Source organism: Muntiacus reevesi, chromosome 7, assembly GCF_963930625.1.
Source record: "Muntiacus reevesi chromosome 7, mMunRee1.1, whole genome shotgun sequence".
NCBI lineage: Eukaryota > Metazoa > Chordata > Mammalia > Artiodactyla > Cervidae > Muntiacus > Muntiacus reevesi.
The window spans coordinates 97,891,663-97,917,484 of NC_089255.1; the positions used below are offsets into that span (position 1 = coordinate 97,891,663).

The window sequence follows — 25,822 nt, forward strand, 5'->3', positions numbered from 1 at the left end:
AGGTCACTTCGAGCAAGGCCACTTCCTGCGTGCCTCAGTGACTTCCCTGTGACATGAGGATGAAGATTGTCTTCCTACATGAGCACGAGTCAGGCTGAACCGAGGTCATGTAGACAGAGCATTCAGAAGAGTTCCAACCTCTGGGCACCCAAGTACTGTGCCTGCAAACATGCCTCTGGGTTCACGTGACGGCAGGCGCGGGGAAGCCGAGTCAAGGACCCCCGACTCCAGGTATCAGAAACCCCAGCTAAGACAAAGTCTCGGCTTAGGCAGATCACCCAGTGAGGACACAGGGCCTGTTGGCCTGTTTCTCTCCCACCAGCTGAGAAACTCCTATGGTTATATTCCTTCCTTTATCTCCACGGTATATAAGCAACAATAACTACTCTGAATGGAGACGCTTTTGTTTCCACCCTGACTTAGTGGCTGAGAATCCCGCTGGGTGCTTCAGGTGGGCTTCAGTTCTTCACTTACGTGCTGCAGACCCTGCCTTCACCAGGAGCCACAGGAGGAGGGAGAAGGGGCCGGGGAGGCCTGGCCAGCGCTCGAGTTTCCTGTCTCCCCGCGAGCCCCCCTCTCCCTCTGGGACACATCTGCTTGGGAGCCTCTATGGACCACCTCCCCAGTAGACCTGTCACAGCTCCCTTCCTCTCTGTCTCACCCTTAGGTGCCAGGACCCCCTCCCAAGGAGGCTGGCAGAAAGGAAGGGAAAACCATTCCCGGCAGTGGTGTCAGTAGAGGTTTAGGGAAAGGAAACTGGAAGGAGCCTCAAATCCACTGCACATAAGCTGCAGAAATCCACACATGGAGATGCACACATCTGGGTAATTCCTGTTCCCCTAAATCAGGGCTGAAAATCCAGAGTACACCCTACTGATGGTTAAGCTGTTCTGGAAACCGGGAACTTCCCTTGGAAATTCTCTAACAGCAAGAGGAAAGCTGGTGGGGGACTGGGAGTCGGAATCCCAGAGTTCATCACAGCTGTGTCCCTTCCTGGCTCTGAGAGAGTGCCGGGTACACGATAAACACTGGACGTAACGGGGGGTGGGGGGCTCTGGAGAGGAAACTGTAGCATTTCCCAGGCGTCTTAAGGCAGGATCACACAAACAAGAGAAGCTCCCTTCACTCCTGAACTCAACTTTCTCATCAGTAAAAAGGGTCTGACAGAACACAACATTTGCCCGTTTCATGGGACTGCTCTGAGATGAGTGAGAGCACACTTTGCTAAAAGAAAAGTTCCTCCAAAATCCTGGTGACTGTCAGCGTGAAGGAGAGGCGGCAAGAACACACGGAGAACTACACAAAAAAGGTCTTCACGACCCAGGTGACCACGAATGTGTGATCACTCACCTAGAGCCAGACATCCTGGAAAGCGAAGCCAAGTGGGCCTTAGGAAGCACCACTACGAACAAAGCTAGTGGACGTGATGGAATCCCAGCTGAGCTATTTCAAATCCTAAAAGATGGTGCTGTGAAAGTGCTGCACTCAATATGCTTGAAAAACGCAGCAGTGGCCACAGGACTGGAAAAGGTCAGTTTTCATTCCAATACCAAAGAAAGGCAATGCCAAAGAATGCTCAAACTACCACACAACTGCACTCATCTCACACGCTAGCAAAGCAATGCTCAAAAATCTCCAAACCAGGCTTCAACAGTACGTGAACTGTGAACTTCCAGATGTTCAAGCTGGATTTAGAAAAGGCAGAGGAACCAGAGATCAAATTGCCAACATCCATTGGATCATTGAAAGAGCAAGAGAGTTCCACAAAAACATCTGTTTCTGCTTTATTGACTATGCCAAATCCTTTGACTGTGTGGATCACAATAAACAGTGGAAAATTCTGAAAGAGACCATCTTACCTGCCTCCTGAGAAATCAGTTAGAACCAGACATGGAACAACAGACTGGTTCCAAATCAGAAAAGGAGTATGTCAAGGCTGTATATTGTCAGCGTGCTTATTTAACTTCTATGCAGAGTACATCATGGGAAATGCCAAACTGGATGAAGCACAAGCAGAATCAAGATTACCGGGAGAAATATCAATAACCTCAGATACGCAGATGACACCACCCTTACGGCAGAAGTGAAGAGGAACTAAAGAGCCTCTTGATGAAAGTGAAAGAGGAGAGTGAAAAAGTTGGCTTAAAACTCAACATTCAGAAAACTAAGATCACGGCATCTGGTCCTGTCACTTCATGGCAAATAGATGGTGAAACAATGGAAACAGTGAGAGATTTTATTTTGGGGCTCCAAAATCACTACAGATGGTAACTGCAGCCATGAAATTAAAAGACGCTTACTCCTTGGAAGAAAAGTTATGACCAACCTAGACAGCATATTAAAAAGCAGAGACATTATTCTTCTAACAGAGGTCCGTCTGGTCAAGGCTATGGTTTTTCCAGTGGTCATGTATGGATGTGAGAGTTGGACTGTGAAGAAAGCTGAGCGCTGAAGAATTGATGCTTTTGAACTGTGGTGTTGGAGAAGACTCTTGAGAGTCCCTTGGACTGAAAGGAGATCCAACCAGTCCATCCTGAAGGAGATCAGTCCTGGGTGTTCATTGGAAGGACTGATGCTGAAGCTGAACCTCCAATACTTTGGCCACCTGATGTGAAGAACTGACAAATTTGAAAAGACCCTGATGCTGGGAAAGATTGAAGGTGGGAGGAGAAGGGGACGACAGAGGATGAGACGTTTGGATGGCATCACCAACTTGATGGACATGAGTTTCAGCAAACTTCAGGAGTTGGTGATGGACAGGGAAGCCTGGCATGCTGCAGTCCATGGGGTCGCAGAGAGTCAGACGCAACTGAGCGACTGAAATGATTAGCATGAGATGGGATTTCCCATTCCCAGCTGAGGTTACAGCAAATAACTTGTCTTTTTTTTCTTTCAATATTTATATGCTATGCATTAATGTGATTGAAATGGGACTTAGGAAGAAAACATTTTCTTCCAATCATGTGCCTACATGATGGATGGTCCAAGTGGTGGTGACAAGAGGGAGAAGAGTGGTTAATAATAAAAACTAAAGGCAAAGACGCTGGCTGTCAACTCAGAGAGGCGCACAGGCGGTGGAGAGAGCCTTGATGTTCAGCAGACCTGGGATTGAATCAAAGATGGAATAGTTGTTTAGCTGAGAAAACTAGGGCAAGATCTGTAACCTCACGTAGCTTCACTTTTATTCTCTATAAAGTGGAACGAACAGTAGCTCTCCTGCAAGGCTGAGACAGGGCTGGAGAAGAACCTATCAACAGCGTGGCCTGGCGGCATAGAGAAGGGGAAGTGCTTGCATGCGTGGAGGCTGCTGGACCGTCTGGCGAGGCTCTGGCCGAAGTCACACGGTCTTGAGTGGCCAGTGACCCGCGCAAGAACAGCTGGAGCTGTGCGCAGCCCCGAGAGAGGGGGCGGACCGCGGGGTGGATTTCTGTCCCAGAGGCGAGCGCAACTGCAGGCCTCGGAGGCCCCCAGGCTTCTGCAGCGAGCGGCAGTCCGCCACCCGCACGCCCAGGAGAACGCCCCCAGCCTGCGCTCACAGCAGGGACGTGGTCTTGGCCCCGGGATGGCTCTGCCTCAAGCCAGAGTCAAAAGGAGGGGCGGGTTGCAGAGAACACGCAGTGAGGTCCGGCCTCAGGCTGGCCCTGCGATGCCCCGGGGTCCTCCTCTGCGCCCCTGTGTTCCCTGCTCTGGAGCCTGTGCCAGCCCCGGGGGGGGGGGGGCTGTGGGGGTGGGAGCAGGGGGGAGACCCCAAGGGTGAGCGGAGACCGCCCCCCCGCCACGCAACACCTGAGACACAGGGGCGCCTGAGCCCTGTCGGCAAGGGCCTTCTGCAGCGGGAAGCCAGCCTCCTCCTGCCCGGGGGCGTTCTGCTTCCCAGGCAGGGCCACTTCTCAGCACCTGCTCATGTGCCTCTGGCCTTTTCTAGAACCCTGTGGGACCCGACTGGGGCTGCCGGGCCCAGAGCTGCCCTGATCTGGGGACCGCGGGGCGCTGTGCCTGCTGAGCCCCCCGCCCCCGCCCTGCTCTGGGCCAGGCCCGCGCCCCCGACCTCGCGGGGAGGCGTCTACATCTGCACAGCGGGGAGGGCCACAGGAGAAACACTTTATTTGTACCCCAGAGAAAACGCAGTTCCAAGAGCCGGCAGGAAGCGCCTTAGGCAGGCGCTGGTGGCCGCCGCCCCTCCCCGAGGCCGCGGGAGAAGCCGAGGGTCCTGGCACCCCCACCCTCCCGCCCCGTCCTCTCTGCCCGGAGCCAGGCTCCACCCTGCACCGGCCCGGAGACCCTCCACCCTGCCCCGGCCCCCGGAGACCCTCCGGGAGACGGGGGAAGCGTGCCCACAGCCCCGGCATTTGGTGAAGTATTTTTAAAGAGCTTTCCGATTCTGCTATCTTTTTTTTTTCCTCCTCACATTCAATATTCTTGGTTGCTACGTGGGAGGAAATGTGGGGAGGTGGGAGAGGTGTGGAGAAAGGGGGAAAATTGGCAACGCGAGAGCTGGTGGATTTCTCTCCTCATTTCTAGGGGAGCACAGACAAAAGCATGAGTTCCAGTGGGAAGCAGCCAGCTCCGCAGTGTCGCCTGTGGCCCGGCTCATGGCAAAGACCGTCCCCACGCCCCGAATCCTGCTGCTGCCGGGAGACCGGGAGTCAGGGCTTTGGGGACAGTGTGGACGTTTCCTATTGCTGCCTACAGACTGAGAAGGTAGAATTCTCTAAAAGCTAGAGTGATCTTTATCCCTAGAACATACCCACAGAAGGGAGGAGGCCCGTCTCATGGGTGTCTTTTCCCCGAGGGGAGATGGGCATGGAGGCCTCCCTGCCTGCACCGGGAGCTCATGGGGCAGGGCCCACACGCTAAGCCGGCTCCTCCTTCACCTCCTCCGTCCTGCTCTGAGGGTCCAAGGCTTCACTAGCTGCCCAGTTACTGACCACCTCTTCCCTGTGTCTCTCACACCAGCGGCTGTGCGCTCCGCCGGCCCCTCGAAGCACGAAGCTTGGCCCCGTCTCCCTTGCTCTCTCCCGTGGAGTCGCCCCAGACTCTCCTGATGCCGCTTGGCCCCCAGCCCCGTCACCACTGTCCTTGCGGAAGCCCCGCCTGAGCCCACACCCCCTCCCGCCGCCGGCCTCCCCGGGGCTGGGCCAGACCCTGAACACATCCATGACTTACACATTTCAGACTCCTGATTCTTAAGAGTAGAAGGCAGGCTATGCATACATCCTGCTGCGAACCTGAACATGTTCCGAGTGTGTGAGTGGTTGTCTGCATTCACCTGAATCACCAGGCCCCCTTTTCCTTAAATCACTCCCTTCACAGGTCTGGGCACACTTTGTGATCTGGACATTTGCTGGGAGCAACCGCCCAAGACTTGAAGATGATGCTTTTGGGGATGTACGGGGGGAGGACTAGCGGACTGCCGAGCGGACACCCCCACAGAATCTGCCCGTGCGGCGTGGGGCTTTGACCGACCGGGACTGATCCGGCCGCTTCACAGCCCGGGGGCAGAGTTGCCCGGCGGAAAACCTACCAATTTTGTCTGGCTGAGATACAATCAGTGTCTTTAGAGAAGACAACCCCAAACAATACGTTTCATTGTTCTGTATGATATTACTGTTTTAATATTTATTTGCAAATTCATTTCAGCATATCTAGTTTTCAAATTCTTCTTTGAATGGGTCTTAACACTTTACTGCTTCCTTCATTAGTTAATGAGATAAATAAAACCTTTGATACACGCTTCCTGTATATTTGCTTGAGTCATGATTTTAGCTTCTTGAAAATTACACTTTATCACCCCAATAGCAATTTCTACTCTCGCTGGTAGGATGTGGCCTGTTATCCACTCAGGTCTTTTAAATAATACCGTTAGAACACCATCTGGAATATATAATTGACTAGTCTATCCACAAATCACTAGCAAGACGGTAAGACGCGCCAAAGGAATTATGTAAATGACTGGTTGAGTGAAAGCAGAAGGAGATGATCAGGATTGAGCCTGGCCGGCCACCGTGGCAGCAAAAGCATAAGAAACCCATGACTTGGTGGGTTCATCAGATGCTAGGAGTAAGTCCCCTTAAAGATGGAGCGTGAGGCTCTGCCGTGGGCCCGGGGGTGCACGGGGCTAGAGAGTCCGTCTCCCGCTAGACGCCGGGCGCCACGCGATGCCCACACGACGGAGGCCTCTTACCTGGGGTTGGTCAGGTTGTAGCAGGATTTCCAGATCTGCAGCATGTGCTTACACGTGAGGAGCGCCTCGTCCGGGCCCCGGGAGAGGGACTCCAGCTTCACTTTGGAAAACAGCAGTCTGCGTGGGGAGACAGAGGGGGAGGACACAGCTCAGACCAGAGCCCCCGCAGGACGGCGGTGGCCGGGAGCTCTGCGGAACCCCGCTGGGCTGGCCACAGTGTCCAATGTCCGTTCGGGCTTTTCCCTGAGAAACCGGAGCGGGCTTTTGGGCCGCCCTACAGAAGGGGGCGTCCAAAGGCTGGCCCCGAGGGAAGCGGCGGCGGCCAAGGACTCCGGAGCTCACGGGGCAGGATCCGGCCTTGCCGGAGTCTCGCGCCACGGGTGGTCAGGTGAAAAGCATCGGAGCGGCTAATTTCATTCAGGACACGAGATTTTACTAAGAGAGCGCATTTTAGAGCACACCCAACTTATCTGCAAAACCTCAAAAATCCATCAAAAGTGAATTTTGATTTATTTACAAAACTACACGCGATGTGACTCAGTTGATATAAATACCTATCAGTAACCTTACACAGTGATCGTCATTGCATGGAGGAGATGACAGCTTGGACCGAGGGCTCATGGAAAGCGGGGCTTGGGCTAAGGCCTTCCCCTCTGCGGTCGCTCCAGCCCTGCTCTGAAGGGGCGAGGACTTCACCAAGTCAGCCACAAGCGCTGACTCTCTCTCCCCGCTTCTGGCGCTGCCCAGGGCTCCGTCCAGGGCACCCGGTGTAGCCCCTCCTCCCCTTCCTGGCCTCTCAGAGTTTCTCTGCGTGCACCGTCTGCTGCTTCCTCTGGCATCAGCTCCCTGGGTGCCTGGGCTCATCACCACTGCCCTGGTGAAGCCTGAACCCAGATTCCGTCCTGACGGTTGTCTGTCCTCTCACTTTCCTGGCTCTGAGAAATCATATATAAACAAATCATAGCTAAAAATCATTCTCATTCCCAGCTCAAGAAACTACAATGATTCCTCACCGACTGTAATGACAAGTCACAATTCCTTATCGAGTCCTCTAAGACTCTGCCCACTGGCCGCCCTATGTCACCATCCCACCTGGTGCCGACTTTTCCGCTGCGCTCTTTACTCCTCGCAACGCAGTTCACTGTGGAGAGCACGCGTGTGCGCTCAGGCGCGTCTGCTGATGGACCGGAGCCTGCCAGGCTCCTCTCTCCATGGGATTTTTCAGGCATGAATACTTTAATGGACTGCCATTTCCTTCTCCAAGAGATCTTTCCAACCCAGGGATTGAACTCCTGTCTCCTGCGTTGCTGGCGGATTCTTTTACCCCTGAGCCACCTGGGAAGCCCCAGGTAACTCACCAAGGTCTGTGTTTTTATCATAACTCTAAGAATACATGTCTCAATCTTAGTCTCTACTAATCCACGTCTCTCGTTGATTCCTCGTAAATTCAGCTAAAACCCCATCTCATCAAACAAGCCTCCCACGGACACCACTTAATCACGCCTTTATCTTCACTCCGTCTGCACCATAGGCGTGCTAAGTCACTTCAGTCCTGTCCGACTCACTGCGACCCCGTGGACTGTAGCCCGCAGGCTCCTTGGTTCATGGGGTTTTCTAGGCAAGAATCCTGGAATGCATTGCCATTTCCTCCTCCAGGGGATCGTCCCGATCCAGGGATCACACCTGCGTCTCTTGCATCTCCTGCATTGGCAGGTGGGTTCTTTACCACTAGCGCCACCAGTCCTTGTGAGATGGTGTTTGTTGTTAATGAAAAGACGACAGAGACAGGGAGGAGCCCCCGCTTGTAAAGTCTTCCGTGTGTCCTCGCTCGGCCCTTTACGGAGCATCTCAGTATCACCGTTGTAAGGACCTTCTCGGTCGGTGGGCTTTATCTCCCTTCAACAAGAAATCCTAATGTCTCTCTCTGGCCTCCCTTCCACAGTGCGTAGCACCGTGAGGTCAACGGGCTTCAAATCAGCATTTTCTCTCTAAATCACAGAAGATGAAGAAAACGCTTCTAGTGATTAAAGTTAGATCTATAGGAGGATTCCTCAGTACGGACCATGCATTTGAAGGCAGGCACTTCTGAGGAGGACAGTCTCTTTTCCCTATGAGAGGCGGAATAAGGCTGGTCCTTAGAGGCACCATCCCCTCCCTCTGAACGGACCCTGGATGCCCGAGCAGGCGCTGGCGGCCCCCGGGGGTCCGGGCTGCGGCGCCTCAAGCCCGGGGCTGCAGAAGCTGGGGGGAAGAACAGCAGGCCAGGGAACGCTGGGGGGGCCTGGCCCACCAGCGGGCGAGCAGAGAGAGTGAGGCCAGACTCGGAACAGGGCTTGGCTTCGGCTCAAAAACACCTCAAGAAGTGACACTCCCGGAGGCCTTTCCAGGACTGCCTGCAGGGAACGGCAGCTACTCAGGCTGTCTTGAGGGGTTTTTAAGGAGGCAGAAGTTGACTTCACGCGTGTCTTCATGAGCCTAGAAGGCAGTGGGAGTACTTTTTCACCAGAAAGTGTTAAAAGTGAAGGTGAAAATGTGAGTCACTCAGTCGTGTCTGACTCTTTGCAACCCCATGGACTAGAGCCCGCCAGGCTCCTCTGCCCACGGGACCCTCCAGGCAAGGGTACTGGAGTGGGTTGCCTCGCCCTCCTCCAGGGGACCTTCCCCACCCAGGGATGGAAGCCTGGTCTCCTGCATGGCAGGCGATTCTTTACCGCTGAGCCCCCGGGGAAGCCCATGTTTCCAGCAGAGTCTTCCAGCAAACACAGATCACCTGGGAGACGCGTAACAGAGGAAGCAGGGCCGCTGAGTGGTCCCCTGTCAGCATGTGGGGAGAGCTGCTTGGACGCCAGGCCTCACGGGTGATGGTTGGGCACCAAGCCGTTTGGGCCAGTGGGCCACCCCGCCGGGACCACGTGGGTCCTCTGAGTGAGCCAGGCTCTAAGCGGGCCTGCCCACGGGGCACAGGCTTGGGGGGAAGGTCCCCCGCCCAGCAAGCAGCTGGGCTCTGAGAGCAGTTGTCACGGCCCTGTAACTGCACAGGATGCCAGAGCTGACTCCAGGCCGCAGCTTGGGAGAGGAGTTCTGTGCAAGGCTTCTTGGCGGAAAAAGAACTTCTAATTAACATGAAATAACAGCTTTCAAACACTTGATTCAGGATGTGGAGTTGAAAAGGTGTGAGCTGGATTTCAGAGAACCCAACAGGAAGAACAACAGTATAACTGCTGAGCCCAAGTGATGGGAAAGGCACCTGGACGTGGAGGAAAGGAGAGGAGCATGAAGGAGAAGCTGGGGCGGCAGAGGGGCCGGGGGATGGGGGGCCTGGGGACAGGGGGGCCGGGGGGACGGGGGCCGGGGCCGGGGGGCCTGGGGGCCGGGGGGGCCTGGGGACAGGGGGGCCGGGGGGACGGGGGCCGGGGCCGGGGACCTGGGGGGCCTGGGGGCCAGGGGGGCCTGGGGACAGGGGGGGCCGGGGGATGGGGGGACGGGGTGATGGGGGACGGGGGGTCCTGGGGACGGGGGACCTGGGGGACGGGGGGGCCTGGGGACGGGGGAGCCCGGGGACAGGGGGGACCCGGGGACGGGGGGGCCAGAGCCACTCGGCCACTGTCAGGCGCGTCCAGCACAATGGCAGACGTCCGCGAACCCTGAGTCTGGCCCGCCCTTGAAGGCAGGCAGAGGCAGGGACAGAGGCCGGGCCCCAGAGACCGGGCCCTGGGCCTGGCTGGTGCGGCAGCGAACAAAGCCAGAACAGACCCCGGGACGCCTGGCACCCTTTTCGCCGAGCGCTCATGCATCTCAGGGCTGTTGAAAACACCTGGCTGGGGGCACGTTCCACTAGGACAGACGGAAGAGACACACGCAGCGGCTGGCATTCATGGGCTGCGGTTGATGTCCCAAGAGGCCGTGGATCCCACCTATGGAGGAGACCCTGAGGCAGAAGTCCCGGGACCGACCAGCCCCGGCTGTCTCAGCGCGCTGAGCTGTGGATGCGATGGAGGCTACACACACCCCAGTCCAACCACGGCCCAGTGGGTTGCTTCTCCAAGTAGAGTCAGATATCACATGCTGGGAAAATGGTCTCTTCCTGTCCCCTACACCTGACTCAAAGTTCATTAATCTAATTTAAAAACTTTTTGTTCAGAGACTCCTAGAATCCTTACAGGAAATTAATGAAGACTAGAACTTCCCTACAATACCCATCTGACGATGGTCCTGGAGCCCAAATCTAGCATGCATCTCGGGCCATGCCTCTGAGGGCCGGGCTCCTGCCCATGTGCACCCCCCACCAGGGGCACCCCCATCCCAGTCACGAGCGACTTCTCCGAGGTCACCCTCCTCGCGCCCCTGAGTCTGTGTGCGTGCTGCTCCTTCTGTCTGCAACTGCTTTTCCATCCGTTTCTGCTTTTTAAGCCTCCTCTACTTATCTTTCAAGGTTCAGGTCAGACCTCCTTGCCCCCCAACCACTGAAGCCAGCCATAAGTAAACAGAAGCTTAAAGTCCCAAATGGAAATGCAATTCCAGAAAATATAAGAGCTCTCCGCTGTGGAATAATGAGCTATAAGCCAGGAAGCTTCTGCTTTCAAGACAAGTGAAATAATAAAAATAACCACAGTGGCTGCCAGACACTGTAAACATGTAATCAGCAATTCTTACAACATCTCTGCAAGTCAGGCCGAAAGCTAAGTCTTCCGCCCGAGTTCACACAGCTGGTTCCTGGCAGACCAGAAATGTAAACCCAAACCCACTTGACTCCAAAGCGCAGAACAAGAAACACAGAGAATGACTTAAAATATTCTAAACATACTACTGACACTAATGAAGATATGTAGCATTTTCTAATCCACTGTTAAATATTTGAAACCCTAAAATGTGCAAGTGGTAAAAACTCCACCTACAATGCAGGAGACACAGGAGGCGTGGGTTTGATCTCTGGGTCAGGAAGTTCCCCTGGAGGAGGAAATGGCACCTTACTCCTGTACTCTTGCCTGGAGAATCCCCTAGACAGAGGAGCCTGGCGGGCTACAGTCCGTGGGGTCACAAAGAATCGGACACAACTGAGCAGGCATGCGGAGGTAAAATGTGCGAAGATCTCTGTTAGATACTGTGAGGAAGAGAAAGAGGCATAAAATACAGCTCCTCGCCCTCAGGGAATACATAGTGCAGTCAGTGAAAAGGCTTGCCACAAACATGAGGTGAGACTGGCCTAGGCACAGATTGCGTGCGTGCGTCAGTCGCTCAGCTGGGTCCACCTCTCTGTGACCCCGTGGACTGCAGCTCTCCCGGCGCCTCTGTCCACGGAACTCTAGACAAGAACACTGGAGTGGGTTGCCATTTCCTTCTCCAGGGGATCTTCCCGACCCAGGAAGCCCTGAGATTTGCGCAGGGCTGCAGGAAAAGAGGAGTTGGGGCTGCAGAAGTGTTGTTCCTAGGATGCATCATGTGTGATTCGGAAAGAAATGATTACATTTGCTTCTGCTTTTTGTGACTTGCTTCTTCCCTCAAAAGTTAGGTGCATATAAAACTCTAGACATTTGAAGGACACAGTTAATCAAGGTTTTTACTTTTCATTAAAACTACTAGAAATAATATTTTACCCTATTTTTGGAATTTTTTGAGAATCCCAGAGTAGCTCTTGAAATAACTCTCTGGCTTAGTGTAGAGCTCAGAGAGAAGAAGTGGGCCCCTGGTGGAGCTCTGGGGTCTGTGGCAGAGTGACTTCTCATCGGCGCCTTGGGCAATGTACCAGGGCCAGGTTTAATCCCTAATCTCACCCTCGGGAAGATTTCCTCACTCCTGGACACCGCACCTCTAGCACGCCCTCTGGCTTAGCTTCACCCTGGGCCCCACGCCCATGCATCCCAGACATGACCTCTCACAGGCCCTCCTCCTCCCTGCCTGTGTCCTCTGCCTGCCTGCAGGTCTCCTCCCCAACGCCCATGCAAGTCCCTCTGTCTGACATTCCTGATCTGCTCCCCAGGCAGCAGCTAGCTCCTTCCTCATCTCATTTGCATATTTCTTTTCATCTGTTTACTCATAAACATAGACAGTGTATTAAAAAGACATCAAAAAAAAAAAAAGACATCACTTCGCTGACAAAGGCCCATCTCGTCAAGGCTATGGTTTTTCCAGTGGTCATGTATGGATGTGAGAGTTGGACTATAAAGAAAGCTGAGCACCAAAGAATTGATGCTTTTGAACTGTGGTGTTGGAGAAGACTCTTGAGAGTCCCTTGGACTGCAAGGAGATCCAACCAGTCCATCCTAAAGGAGATCAGTCCTGGGTGTTCATTGGAAGGACTGATGTTGAAGCTGAAAGTCCAATACTTTGGCCACCTGATGTGAAGAGCTGACTCATTGGAAAAGACTCTGATACTGGGAAACATTGAAGGCAAGAGGAAAAGGGGGAGACAGAGGATGAGATGGCTGGATGGCATCATCGACTCAGTGGACATGAATTAGAGTAAACTCCAGAAGACAGTGAAAGACAGGGAAGCCTGGCGTGCTGCAGTCCGTGGAGTCACAAACAGTTGGACACAACTGAGCAACTGAACAACAGATCTATAAAGTGGTCAATGTGCCTGATAACGAATTTGTTCATCTTTTTGTCAGTCATTTTAAAAAGTGCCTAATATGCCCTTGAGGTCACAAAGAGGAGTCAGACGTGGTATTTCTCCCCTCACCAAAAGCTCACAGTCTAGTGTTCTATACACAGGATATGTGATAAACACACATAGACATATGGACAAGGTTATTTGGCAGTGCAAAAGGAAGGAACGGGGTCTTCCTGGGGGGCCATGGAGGACAACCAAGCGGGACTTTTCTAGTTAGGGTGGGATGTGCTCTGGGGAGAGGCCTTCCAGGCAGGCAGATGGACCATCTCAAGGCAAGGGAGAAGTGTCCCCGTGTGCTCAAAGGATGGGGTCTGGCGTCTGGGATATAAGGCTGGGACCTGAGCAAAAGAGAAAAGGGGAGATATTGCTAAATCTGAAATCTAGTATGCCTCACTAAGCTTTCTAATGAAGAACTGTCAATGACAATAAATTAGGAAAGTTTAGAGAAATACTATAGTAATAAATTCCCTCCAATCTTGACAGCATAAAAAGCGCACATATTAATAAACAAAACCCTCACTAATCAGCAGATCTGTAAAAGGCTGTGCTCAGCGCAGCTGATTCAGAAAGAGCATCCCGGGAAGCCTGAACGTCTGGTATTTCACGCTGATCTGTTTGCTGCTCTCGGCTCGGCCTGCCAGGGACCTGTCTTTGTTTATCTGCTGAACGTCGGCTGGGATGCAAAACAGCTGTGCAGAAAACGCCTGTGGTGTTCGCCCAAGCGGGGCAGGGGCCAGGGGACCTCGAACGCCGCCCCCATCTCTCTCTCCCGGGGGCTGAGCCGAGGGCTGGCGGGGATCGGCTGCCAAACACCTGCGGGGAGCGCCACCGGGCGCAAGAGAAGCAGAGCCGGCAGCGGTGGGAGGAGGCAGGTGCGCTGAGACGCAGCCTGACGTTGGGAAGACGGCTGGGCAGCCACGGAGCAGGCGGGAGAGAAGCCGAGCGAGGCGCCGGGAGCACGCGGTGAGGCGGAGGGCGGAAACCCGACGCCGGTGAGGCATCAGCCGGACGGAGTCCGAGCGCTGAGCGGGCCCCTCCCGGTCATCAGACACCGCCGACCAGCCCTCCAGCACCGGGGCGGCCGCCGCCCTCCGGTCCCAGGCTGGCTTTGGTGGAGGAAATCCATCTCCGCTCCTCCCCGCCCGCATTTCTGACGGCCCGCTGGTCTCGGAGCCCTGGCTCTCCCGCTGGATTTCCGCAGCAGGCCGATCCCGGGACGGGGTGTTCTCTGCAAGACCTCTGACCCGGGCTGACTCGCCGCCGCCGGAGGGTCCCCGGGCCACCTGGCCTGCGCGTCTCCACGGGCTCAGCCACCCCCAGGCGCGCCGGGACGGTGGGCGACCAGCTGCGCAGGCCCAGGGCTGACGCTCCCGGACCCGAGGACCCCGAGGGCCCTCTGAGGACAGGGGGAGGAGGCGGTCACCACTCACGTGATGGCTTCCCTGAGCCATCAGACACTGCTTGGGGACAAATCATTCACGGAGAGCGTCCAACAAACATCATCTGGGTGAATGATCTGTCTGCTCAGCTATCACAGGAAACACAGTTTCCTTCATCACCTGACTCACCTAATCGCTGTATGACATCTGTTCATCGACTATTAGAAAAAGAAAAAAAAAAAAAAATATATATATATATATATATATAGCTTTTTCCAATTAACCCAAACCTGGGAAAGAACTTGAGTCCTGCAGTGAACGCTTTGCTACTCAAGAATGTGGTCAGGGCAGGCACCTTCTGCATTCCCTGGGAACCTGTGAGAAATGCAGAAAATTCATCCACTCTAGGCTCAATCGGGGTTTCCCTGGTGGCTCAGACAGTAAAGAATCTGCCTGCAATCCACAAGACCTGGGTTCGATCCCTGGATTGGGAAGATCCTGTGGAGAAGGAATTGCAATCCACTCCAGTGTTCGTGCCTGGAGAATCCCATAGACTGAAGAATCTGCTGGACTATAGTCCATGGGGTCAAAAATTCAGACAAGACTGAAGTGACAGAGCAGGCACTAGACCCGATGAACTAGAGTCTTCATGTAACAAGATTCCTAGGTGATGTGTGTGCAAATTTAAGTTCAAAAAGCACCACTCTACTTCATAACTCTCCATTTTTACTTTCAATGGTCTGATTTTTTTTTTAAAGACCTCTAGGAAAACACTCCCCATAGTCCCTACACTTAGGCAATTCTGTGTTTATTTCATTCCAGTAAGAATTTTGAAGGTATTTTATTCTTAACTTCAGTGGCCATTCTGATCAACCACTTATATTAAGCTCATAAATGAAGGGCGACCCCCACCTGTCGCCTTGAGCCTTCCTCTCCTTTTAGAGAGATTCTCTGGGTGCCTTTCTGCTGGCTGTGCTATAGGAGACGGCAACCCACTCCAGTATCCTTGCCTGGAAACTGCCAAGGACAGAGGAGCCTGGTGGGCTGCGGTCCGTGGGTCGCACAGAGGCGGACAGGACTGCGCCGCTAAACAACAAGGGCCCTGCTGAGCTGGCCAGGGAGCACCGCCATCGTTGTCACCCACAGGAGGGCGCGGAGTCTGCCCAGGGCGTCTGCCCCGGGGCTGGAAAACGCAAACGTCTTCCTGAACCAGGCAAGTAAGCAGGAGCTGGCTTCAAGGTCTCTTTGGAGTCATGCCTGCCCACCCCAAAGCTAATCCAATCCAGACATTTCTGGGATGTGCTAACAGAAGTCTGCCCGTGGCTACCAGACGGACACCTGTGGTCCGCAAGCTCCCCAGAGCCCGAGCCCCTGGTGGACGCCAGCTCTGCTGGCTAACAGAACCACAAAGGGAGGTTTGAAGATCGTGGCTCTAATCACGAGAGCAGTGTCCCTGGCAACGAAGAGCCGCTGGCCCAGGGGGCTCATTGCCCAACTTCGCTGGGAGTCTCTACCACTGAGGAAGTTCTGGAAATGCGACCACGCTCAGCCCGCGGCGGCCGGGGAAGGAGACCCCGCACAGGGCTCCCCCGCCGGCCTGCCTCCCCCGCCCAGGCTCCCCGGGCCTGCTGGCTCCGGGAGCACGGACACCACGTCTGTTTGGCCAAAGCCCCGCGGGCGGACGCCCGGCTTCAAGGGCCCGCGCCGCGGATGGCCGCCGGCCTCCTCCCCGGACGGGCAGGGCCTCCCGCTGGGCCCCGTATCGGTTGCACTCTGCTGCGCCTTGCAGTCGAAGTGTCAACAATCTGGATACTCCCCCATCCTCCTCGCGATATTTTTAGAACAAACAACTGACATATTTAGCGGCAATAAATCACCCTGAGAAACCCCGGTCTGGCTCATTTTTTGCTCCCATTTTAGCTACTAATCTCAACTCCGATTAGGGTCCTGGAACCTCAGAAATGCCCGGGACGGCCTGAGCGAGAACACGTGCGCATCACGCCACGCAGACCTGGGAGAGCCGCTCCTGCGAGTGACGGGCTCGCGACGGGCGGTGTCCTTCGGTGCCATCCTCAGGGCAGCGGTCAGGACGGCCCCCCGCACCGTCTGCCCGGGGGAACCGGGGCGGAGGGGGTGCAGGGACGCAGGAGGCCCGGGAGCCGCCCTGGGGCTGCGGAGCGAGCCGGTGAGCCGCGGCCTGGGGCCTGGAGAGCCGTCTGCTACGGAAACCACGCTTTCCCATGTAACGACCCCAGCTCTAAAATTAAAGACTCCATTCTCTCTGAACCACGGCCACCACTGGCTGCCTATAACTCCGGGCGGGCGAACCGAGCCGATCCGCCCATCGCCGGCGACACGCCGCGTCTCGGCGCCCTGAGCGGAGCGCGGACCTGTGTCCCGGCGGCGGAGCAGGGTCGGAGCCCCTTCATCTTTACTTCTGACTCGGCTGCCACGGCCGGGGTCTCCGCCTGGCCCCACATCTGAGGGTGCGGGCCCCTGCAGGGATAAAGGCGGACGCTGAAAGCACGGGGACCCTGCGATCGCCCAGACCCGGAGGGAAGGGGGCGCGGCCGCTGAGACACGGACTCTCAGGAAGCCCTGAAGCTCTGTGACCGACGCGCAGCGGCTCCACCCGGAGTCAGGACGGAGCCGAGCGGGGGCGGCGCGCGGTGCCCGACGCGGGCTGGCGCTGCGGGCGCGGTGGAGCGGGCGCTCAGAGGCCGCGCGGGGCCGGGTCCTCGCACAGCACCGCTCCCTGACTCCGGGGCGCTTTGCCCTCACCCTCTCTCAGCACATCAGGAGGTATGGTTCGGCTCTGCCCGTCCCCCAGGTGCCCAGGGAGGCCTGGGGCTGCGGCTCCCGAGCAGCACGGGTGGTGGTCGGTGTTCCGAAGCGCTCAGCGCGCCACAGTGGCCCCGGGCCTCACGCTGTGAGCTGTGTGGGGGGACCCCCGCGGCCTTGGCTCTGCGGGCACAGATCGGCAGAAAGCTGCCCCCCCAACACCACCCTTCACTGCCGCTGCTGTTCAGTTGTCAAATCTGTCCGACTCTTTGCGACCCCGTGGACTGCAGCACGCCAGGCCTCCCTGTCCATCACCAACTCCCAGAGTTTGCCCAAGCCCATGTCCACTGAGTCAGTGATGCCCTCCAACCATCTCATCCTCTGTCATCCCCTTCTCCTCCTGCCTTCCATCTTTCCCAGCATCAGGGTCTTTTCCAACGAGTCAGTTGTTCGCATCAGGTGGCCAAAGTATCAGGAGCTTCAGTTTCAGCATCAGTCCTTCCAGTGAATTTTTTTTTTCTTTTTTTTCCAGTGAATATTCAGGGTTGGTCTCCTTTAAGATGGACTGGTGTGATCTCCTTGCAGACCAAGGGACTCTCAAGAGTCGTCTTCAGCACCACAGTTCAAAGGCATCAGTTCTTTGGCGCTCAGCCTTCTTTACAGCCCAAGTCTCACATACACCACTAATCAAACAGTACTTGTCCTTTTGTGACTGATTTATTTTAATAGCATAACATCCTCAAGTTTCATCCATGTTGTGGCATATTTCATAGCATATTTCAGATTTCCTCCTTTATTTTTTTTTTTTAGAATTTCCTTCCTTTTTGAAAACTGAATCATATTCCATTGTATATGGAGCACATTTGCTTATCTATCCATCCATCCATGGACACTTGGGTGATTTCTACCTTTTGCATCTTATGAATAGTGCTATTATGAACATGAGTGTAAAACCTCTGTTCCTTTCAATTCTTTTGAGTATTTACCCAGAAGTAGAATTGCTGGATCATACAATAATCTATTTTTGTTATTTTGAGGAACTGCCATACTATTTTCCACAGCAGCTGCACATTTTACATTCCCACCAGCACAGCACAAGAGTTCTGGCTTCTCCACACCCTCTCCAACACTTGTTTCTATCTGCTGCTGTTGTTGTTTTAAATAATAGCCATCCTAATGGCATCTCATTGTGGTTTTGATTTGGTTTCCCTAGTGATTAGTGATGCTAAGAATATTTCCATGGACTCATTGGCCACATGAATATCTGCTTTGGAGAAAGGTCTATTCAAGTCCTTTGTTCTTTTTCTTTTTTTTTTTTGAGTTTTTGTTGTTGTCGTTATGGAAGTCTGATTTTAAGCAGGCTACTGCAGCACTGACTCTGCTCCACTTTGATCTGTGGTATCTTTTAGGCAGCCACCCACTACCCTTTGTGCAAAGGTCCCCCAGCTTGTTTCTGAAGAAGGGGCATCATCAGTTACTGAGGGGTAACAGTGAGTTACCGTGCACTCATCCCTCCCAGACGTCCTTCCATGGGTCATTTCTCCAGTTTAACAGGATCAACAGCCTCTTTCCTTGTGTTCCAACTTTCCATCAAATACAGATTTAATGGACATGTTCATTACCCCATCACTCAGCTCAGACATAAAAATAGCCCATAACACCTGGCCTCTCAGTAATCACTACCTCAAAACATTACTCAATACGATATTTCAACTTAAAATTGAGTTTCTCTGAAAGTGTGTGTGAAGTGAGACAGAGTGAGAAGGCGTAGTCTTACTTGCCAAGTAATGACTTGTTTTAAACCAGATGTATACTCCACTCAAGAAAAGGATGGTCTTCATCATGTTTTCTGGTTTGTTGAAGAGATTAACAGAGGAGAGAGGGTGAAATCCTGCTCACAGGGATTGCTGGCTTGGAGGGAACATGAGCCGTCTTTGTTGTCCGTGGCAGCCTCTCCTGCACCTCCCACGGCAACTGGAATGTGCGGGCAGCACAGTCTCCCAGGCGCAAGCACAGAGGCTGAGGCCAGGCTGCCGGAGCTCAAAGCACGACTCTGACACCTCGGAGATGCCTTATCTCGGACAAACCACTTAACCCCTCTGTGCCTTATCTGCAAAATGAGGATGATAATACTATCAACCTCTGGTACTCTTGTGATGACTAAAGTAGTTTAAAGTGTGTGAAGTGCTCATAGGCGTTGCCTGTATACCAAATGGGCTTCCCAGGTGGTGCTAGAACCTGCCGGCCAATGCAGGAGACGTAAGTGACACAGGTTTGATGCCTGGGTTGGGAAGATCCCCTGGAGGAAGAAGAGGCAACCCACTCCAGTATTCCTGCCTGGAGGATCCCACGGACAGAGGAGCCTGGTGAAGACATACAACCGAGCAACTGAGCACGCATGCCCGTGTACAGAGCAGTGATGGCCGGAGATCATCACTGCTGAATCAGTGCACAAAGGGGTGAGTGAGTGGAAGTTATATACGTTTCCACATAGCTAGCTCCTACAGGTGTAAAAAGAAACATGATTATCTAACAAAATCCGCTTCCATATGTATGAGAGTAGACCATATGCAGAAAAAGAGCTTGTCTTTCAGGCTGGGCACTTGAGGATTATTTCAACATCTGACATATCAAAGCCATGGACCAGAAAACACCGTAAGGGCCCCGATTGTACTTTTACCTTTGACTGGTTTCAAGGGCTCCTTTCTGTGCTTTGGGTAACATGTGACGTGTGCTGCTGATTTGATGACGGCTCTGAGAGTCTGGGAATAAGGACCCTCGTGTGCTCTATTTAAGTAGGAAATAGTAAAGTTCAGATCGACTGAAAATCTGTAATTAGGAAAGCTGTATAATCGCAGCTTGTCAGGACACGAAACTGTACCTGGGAGTGGCTGGGTACAGTTAGGAGCCATCAGAAGGTGGGCTGGGTTAGAATAACACTCAGTCACTCTAAAGTTCTCAAATCCGCCACTGGCGCGATACTCTCTGATGTATTTCCCAAAGACCAAAGTAACAGACTGTCAGCTCTCACTGCGGTATTTTATCTAAAAATGAATAATCCCAGGCAGAAGCACCAAGTCTGCGAGGGCCTGACCACACCCTGGTGTGGTCTTCACGCTGTCTTCAGAAGAGAGAAGTGTTTCCAGCATCAGCTGGCATCGACTTCTACATTCTTGGACCAATAAGGAAAATTACTAAGCAAAATATATTAATCAATTAGGAAATCTTTGCCAAGCTGTATTTTAAAAGAACAACAGGGACTCTTATACCAAGTACAAAAGACAGTGAATCTTCATCAGAATCAATGAACACAATATAAAAATGTGTATTTGGTTAAATTTTTTTTTTCAGGAAAAACATACACTGTGTTAGAGACTTTTAATATATAATCAGCAAATGATAATTTTCCATCCTTTTCTTTAGGCATTTAATAGTTAAAGGCTTTGAGAAAACAAGTTTTCAACAGAAGAGAAAGGCAGTATTAGAGAAACAAACAAAGAAGACAAGACACATACAGAAACGACAGACATACATCCAACCATCTTTGATTATATTAAATGTGAAAGGGACAAATACTTGAGACAAAAGGCAGAACTTATCTGACTAAATAGAAAAGCAAAATCCTAAACTAAAACAACCTAAGAAAACTAAACAAAATCCCAGCTATAGAAGAAGAAATACTAGAAGAAATGATGCCTGAGAATTTTCTACGAACAATAAACGGCACAGAAAAGACCAATTCACAGTTGAGAAGTCCCGAGCAGGATTCCCTCCTAGTCGTGTCATGGTGAAAGTGCCGTGGGTCAGCAACGGCGGCCACGACAGCAGACTAAACATCTCGGGTGCGCTGAGGTCTACATTAGAACGCACCAAGGCTGAACTTCTCAACACTGACAGAAGCAGCAGGATCACTCAGCTGTGAGGAAACACGAGCCTGGAATCATAGGTCTGGTTTGAAAATCTCCTTTGAGAGAAAGGCCAGACACAGTTTTGCACATAGGCTGAGAGCTTGCCAGCCACAGACCCTCAGTAAAACCTCCAGGATCATCACTGAACCACAACAATCAAAACAGAATGTTTCGTTTCCAAATTAGTAAGGAAAAATATGTAATAAAAACATAACCGATCTATAAGAGGGTGGGAGAGGATTAGATGCGAAAAAAGAGCAGGACAAATAGAAAATACAAATGAAGGGGGAGACATTAATACAAATATGTCACTATTTACAGTAAATGGAATTGAACTAGACGGTCCATATACACTGTCAGCCTGAGTTTAAAAGAAATAGCTATATGTAATGAGTTCTGAGTGCCTCTACAATATAAGAATATAAGAAGTTCAAAGTTAGAATGGAAAAAGATATTCCAAGTACACACACACAAATTGTATGTGTGTATGTGTGTGTGTGTGTGTGTGTGTGTGTGTGTGTATATATATATATATATATATGGATATTTGTAAGTGGATGTATGGTGAAAATAATTATGCAATTTCTTACATATTGATAGAAGGTAGAATTTACAAGGAATACATAGCAATTTCTGTGGCTTCCCTGGTGGTTCAGATGGTAAAGAATCTGCCTGCAATGCAGGGGACCTGGGTTCAATCCTTGGGTCAGGAAGATCCCCAGGAGAAGAGAATGGCTACCCCCTCCAGTATTCTTGCCTGGAGAATTCCACGGACAGAGGAGGCTGGTGGGCTACAGTCCAGGGGGTCACAAAGAGCTGGACAGAACTGAACCACTAACACACATAGCAATTTAAAATTTAAGCGTACCTAAGAAAACAGCTTTAAAATATATAAAACAAAAATTGCTATAACTATGTGGTGAAATAGTATGATCTACCATCAGAGTTAGTTTTAACATACCTCTGCTCAATAATTGATAGATGAAGTAGACAAAATAAATTAATAAGAGTAAATAAGATCTGAAAAACACAGTTGACAGCTCAACCTTATATATAAAAGTAAAATTTATCCCCAAAGGCAAGAAACAGTCTTTTCAAGCACACGTGAAATATTTATCAGAAGTGACCACATGCTGGGCCATAATATAAGTCTTAATAAATTTCAAATGTATATAGATTACAGTCTCTGAACACAATTCAATGAAGTTAAAAGACCATTGACAAAAGATTAGTTAAAAAACCCATGTATTTGATAATCATAAAACATAGTTCTAAAATAATGTCAAAAAAGAATAATGGAAATTTAAAAATATTTAGAACTAAACAGTAACAAAAATTTCACATATCAAAACTTGTAGTTTGTAGCTAAATTAGTACTTAGTGAAATATTTTATCTTAAATGCTTATGTCAGAAAATAAGAAAGGGGTATTTCCTGGCAGAGGGTAGAATTCTGCACTCTCACCGTCAAGGGCTTGGGTTCAATCCCTGGCCAGGGAACTGGGATCCCACAGCAGCAGGGCCAAAAAGGTCAACAGAAAATACAAAAGGGAAAACCTTTCTTATGTGAGCTAGACATCCAACTGAAGAGTTAAGAAAGAAGACCAGCTAAAACAGAACAGAACAGATTGTAAGAAAACAGGAGAAAAGAAATAACAAAAATAAGGATAGAAATTCATAAAAGAGAAAGCAAATATAGAGTTGAGATGATTAAAACAAAAACAAAAAACCACTGGTTCTTTGAAAAGATCAATGTTCCAAACAGGTTCCTGGCAAGATTCTTCAAGAAAAAAAAAGCGTATCAAACAGTATTAAAAAGACTTAACCACAAATGCTATATGACAGTAAATAGTTTTAAAACATAAATAATTCTTTCAGTCATATAAGAATGTTCAAACTACTGCACAATTGCACTCATCTCACATGCTAGCAAAGTAATGCTCAAAATTCTCCAAGCCAGGCTTCAACAGTACGCGAACTGTTAACTTCCAGATGTTCAAGCTGGATTTAGAAAAGGCAGAGGAACCAGAGATCAAATTGCCAACATATGCTGGATCATAGAAAAAGCGAGAGAATTTCAGAAAAACATCTACTGATGCTTCATTGACTATGCTAAAGTCTTTGACTGTGTGGATCACAACAAACTGTGGAAAATTCTTCAAGAGATGGGAATACCAGACCACCTGACCTGCCTCCTGAGAAATCTGTGTGCAGGTCAGGAAGCAACAGTTAGAATCAGACATAGAGCAATGGACTGGTTCCAAATTGGTCAAGAAGTACATCAAGGTTGTATACTGTCACCCTTACATCATGCGAAATGTTGGGTTGGAGGAAGCACAAGCTGGAATCAAGATTGCTGGGAGAAATATCAATAACCTGAGATACGCAGATGACACCATCTTTATGGCCAAAAGTGAAGAGGAACAAAAGAGCCTCTACATGAAGGTGAAAGAGAAGAGTGAAAAAGCTGACTTAAAATTCAACATTCAAAAAACTAAGGTCATGGCATCCGGTCCCATCACTTCATGGCAGGTAGATGGGGAAATAATGAAAACAGTGGCAGACTTTCTTTTCTTAGGCTCCAAAATCACTGTGGATGGTGATTGCAGCCATGAAATTAAAAGACACTTACTCCTTGGAAGAAAAGCTGTGACAAACTTAGACACCATATTAAAAAGCAGAAACATTAATTTGTCGGGAAAGATCTACATACTCAAAGCTATGGTTTTTCCAGTATTCATGTACGGATGTGAGAGCTGGACCTTGAACTGTGGTGATGGAGAAGACTCTTGAGAGTCCCTTGGACTGCAAGGAGATCCAATCAGTCTATCCTAAAGGAAATCAGTCCTGAATATTCACTGGAAGGACTGATACTGAAGCTGAAGCGCCAAAACTTTGGTCATCTGATGTGAAGAACCGACTCATTAGAAAAGACCCTGATGCTGGGAAAAATTGAAGGCAGGAGGAGAAGGGGACGACAGGGGATGAGATGGCTGGATGGCATCAGTAGGACATGAGCGAGCTCCAGGAGAGGGTGAAGCACAGGGAAGCCTGGCCTGCTGCAGGCCATGGGGTTGCAGAGAGTTGGACATGATAGAGAAACTGAACAACAAAAGATAAATAACTCTATGCCAATAAAATTTAGAATTTAGAGTAAATGGACAAATTCTTAAAATACATATAGTATATTAAACATAGATTAATAAAATAAGAAGTAGAAAACCTCAATATCCTTTAATCATTTTAAAAAAATATCAGAAGTTCTTCCATGGACAAAAGACTAGTCCCAGATGGTTTTACAGGCAAATTTTACCAAAACTTATTATTCTAGGAACAAATAATTTTAATCTTACACAAAGATTCCAAAACACACAAAAAAGAACTACTGCAACTCATTTTATGAGGCTGGCCTAATTTTGATGCCAAAACCTGACAAGGATATAATGAAAAAGAAAAATCATAATCTATTTCATACATGAACATAAATGTTCTTTAGAAAATGAATAAACTGAATACATTAAAAAACTAATAGATTACGATCAAGTTGGGCTTATTCCAAGAATGCAAGGTTAATTTAACATTTAAAAATATCAATTAATATAACATTCACAGATTAAGAGTAAAATTATATAATAATCATATTAATAAATACAGAAAAGCATTTGATAAAATTTAACATCAATTTATGATTAAAGAAACAAACTCTTACCAAGCCTTCTTGGAAGAAAGAAATTTTCTTATCCTCTTAAATAGAGGTATAAGGAGAAAAGCATGGAATTTTTTTCAGGCAACTAGGAATAAATCTAGTAAACACTGGCAAAATGTTTATAAAGAAAATTATAAAGCTTCATTTAAAAAGTATTTTTAAAGGTCTAAATAATTAGAGATACCTAATTTTTCTCTAACCAAGCTATTAGAGTGAATGTATTGGGTTGACCAGAAAATTGTTTGGGTTTTTCCGTAGCTGGTACAAAAAACCTGAACAAACTTTTTTGCCAATCTAATAATTCCAGTCAAAATCTCAACAGGTTTTTTTTTGATGGAACTTGAAAAGCAAATTTGAACATTTCTCTGAAGGCTCAAAGGCCTGAGGACAGCAAGGACACCCCTAACAGCGAGTCACGGGTGGACCGGCCTCGTGGGTAATAATGTGGTAAGAAGGATGCTAGAGCAGCAGTCACACAGAACCGCGGGGCCAGGAGGGAAGCTCACAATCGGCTCCTCCCACGGCCAGATGTTCGATTTAAGACCAGAGCGGCCCGGGGGAGAAACAGGGGAAGGAGTCTTCTCGATACATGATGCCGGACACCTGGGTATCCACATGGGGAAGATGACCCTGGGTCCCTTGGACTCCCATACACAAAGCGGTCAGTTCCAGATGGACTCTAGCTTCAGGGGCGAAAGACAGCCCTAGAGAGCTTCAGAAGATAACAAGAAAGACTTCTTAAGCCAGACACAGAACCGCTGTCCTCGGAGAGGACCGATTCAACTGTGCTTTAAGAACTTCTGTTCCTCAAAGGATCCCACTAAGAGAAAGCAGACAGAACACAAATTGGGGGATTTTCACCACACTTTACTGTAATACGTGAAGAAATCTGACAAGTTAGTATGAAAGAGACAACCCAAGAAGAAAAGACTTCTACATGTGCTTCACAAAAGAGAAAAGCTGAATGACCAATGAACAAAAAGGTGTTCAGCCTCATTAACAATGAACAACACGCCACTTAAACTCACAAGATGGTACCACGAACCAGTGCCCGCCAAGCCTGAGGGCTGGTGTTGGGAGCCACGCGGGCTCTTGGGCACTGCTGGTGGAGAAGAGAATGGACACAACCGCTTTGGAAAATGGCTTGGAATTACTTGGTAAAACAGAAGACACCCGCCTCCTATGGCCCAACAATTCCACTCCTAGGAGTCTACCTGACAAAATGCTTGCACAAAGGCATCAGGAGAACCGTGGAA

General features: G+C 50.4%; 1 protein-coding gene and 1 long non-coding RNA gene across 7 annotated transcripts in view; one reads left to right on the plus strand and one right to left on the minus strand.

The window, feature by feature from the left end:
• TTC7B (tetratricopeptide repeat domain 7B) overlaps positions 1-25,822 on the minus strand; it is a 266,980-nt gene that overhangs the window by 54,309 nt on the left and 186,849 nt on the right. For all 6 annotated transcript variants that reach the window (XM_065941200.1, XM_065941203.1, XM_065941202.1 and 3 more), the window contains exon 16: positions 6,185-6,301. In XM_065941200.1, coding sequence (XP_065797272.1) covers positions 6,185-6,301 — 117 coding nt within the window. The remainder of the gene's footprint in view (positions 1-6,184; positions 6,302-25,822) is intronic.
• Positions 4,221-5,727, plus strand: LOC136172089 (uncharacterized). Its single transcript, XR_010663955.1, has 3 exons — positions 4,221-4,352; positions 4,522-4,701; positions 5,314-5,727. It is a non-coding gene; the product is annotated as an uncharacterized lncRNA (long non-coding RNA).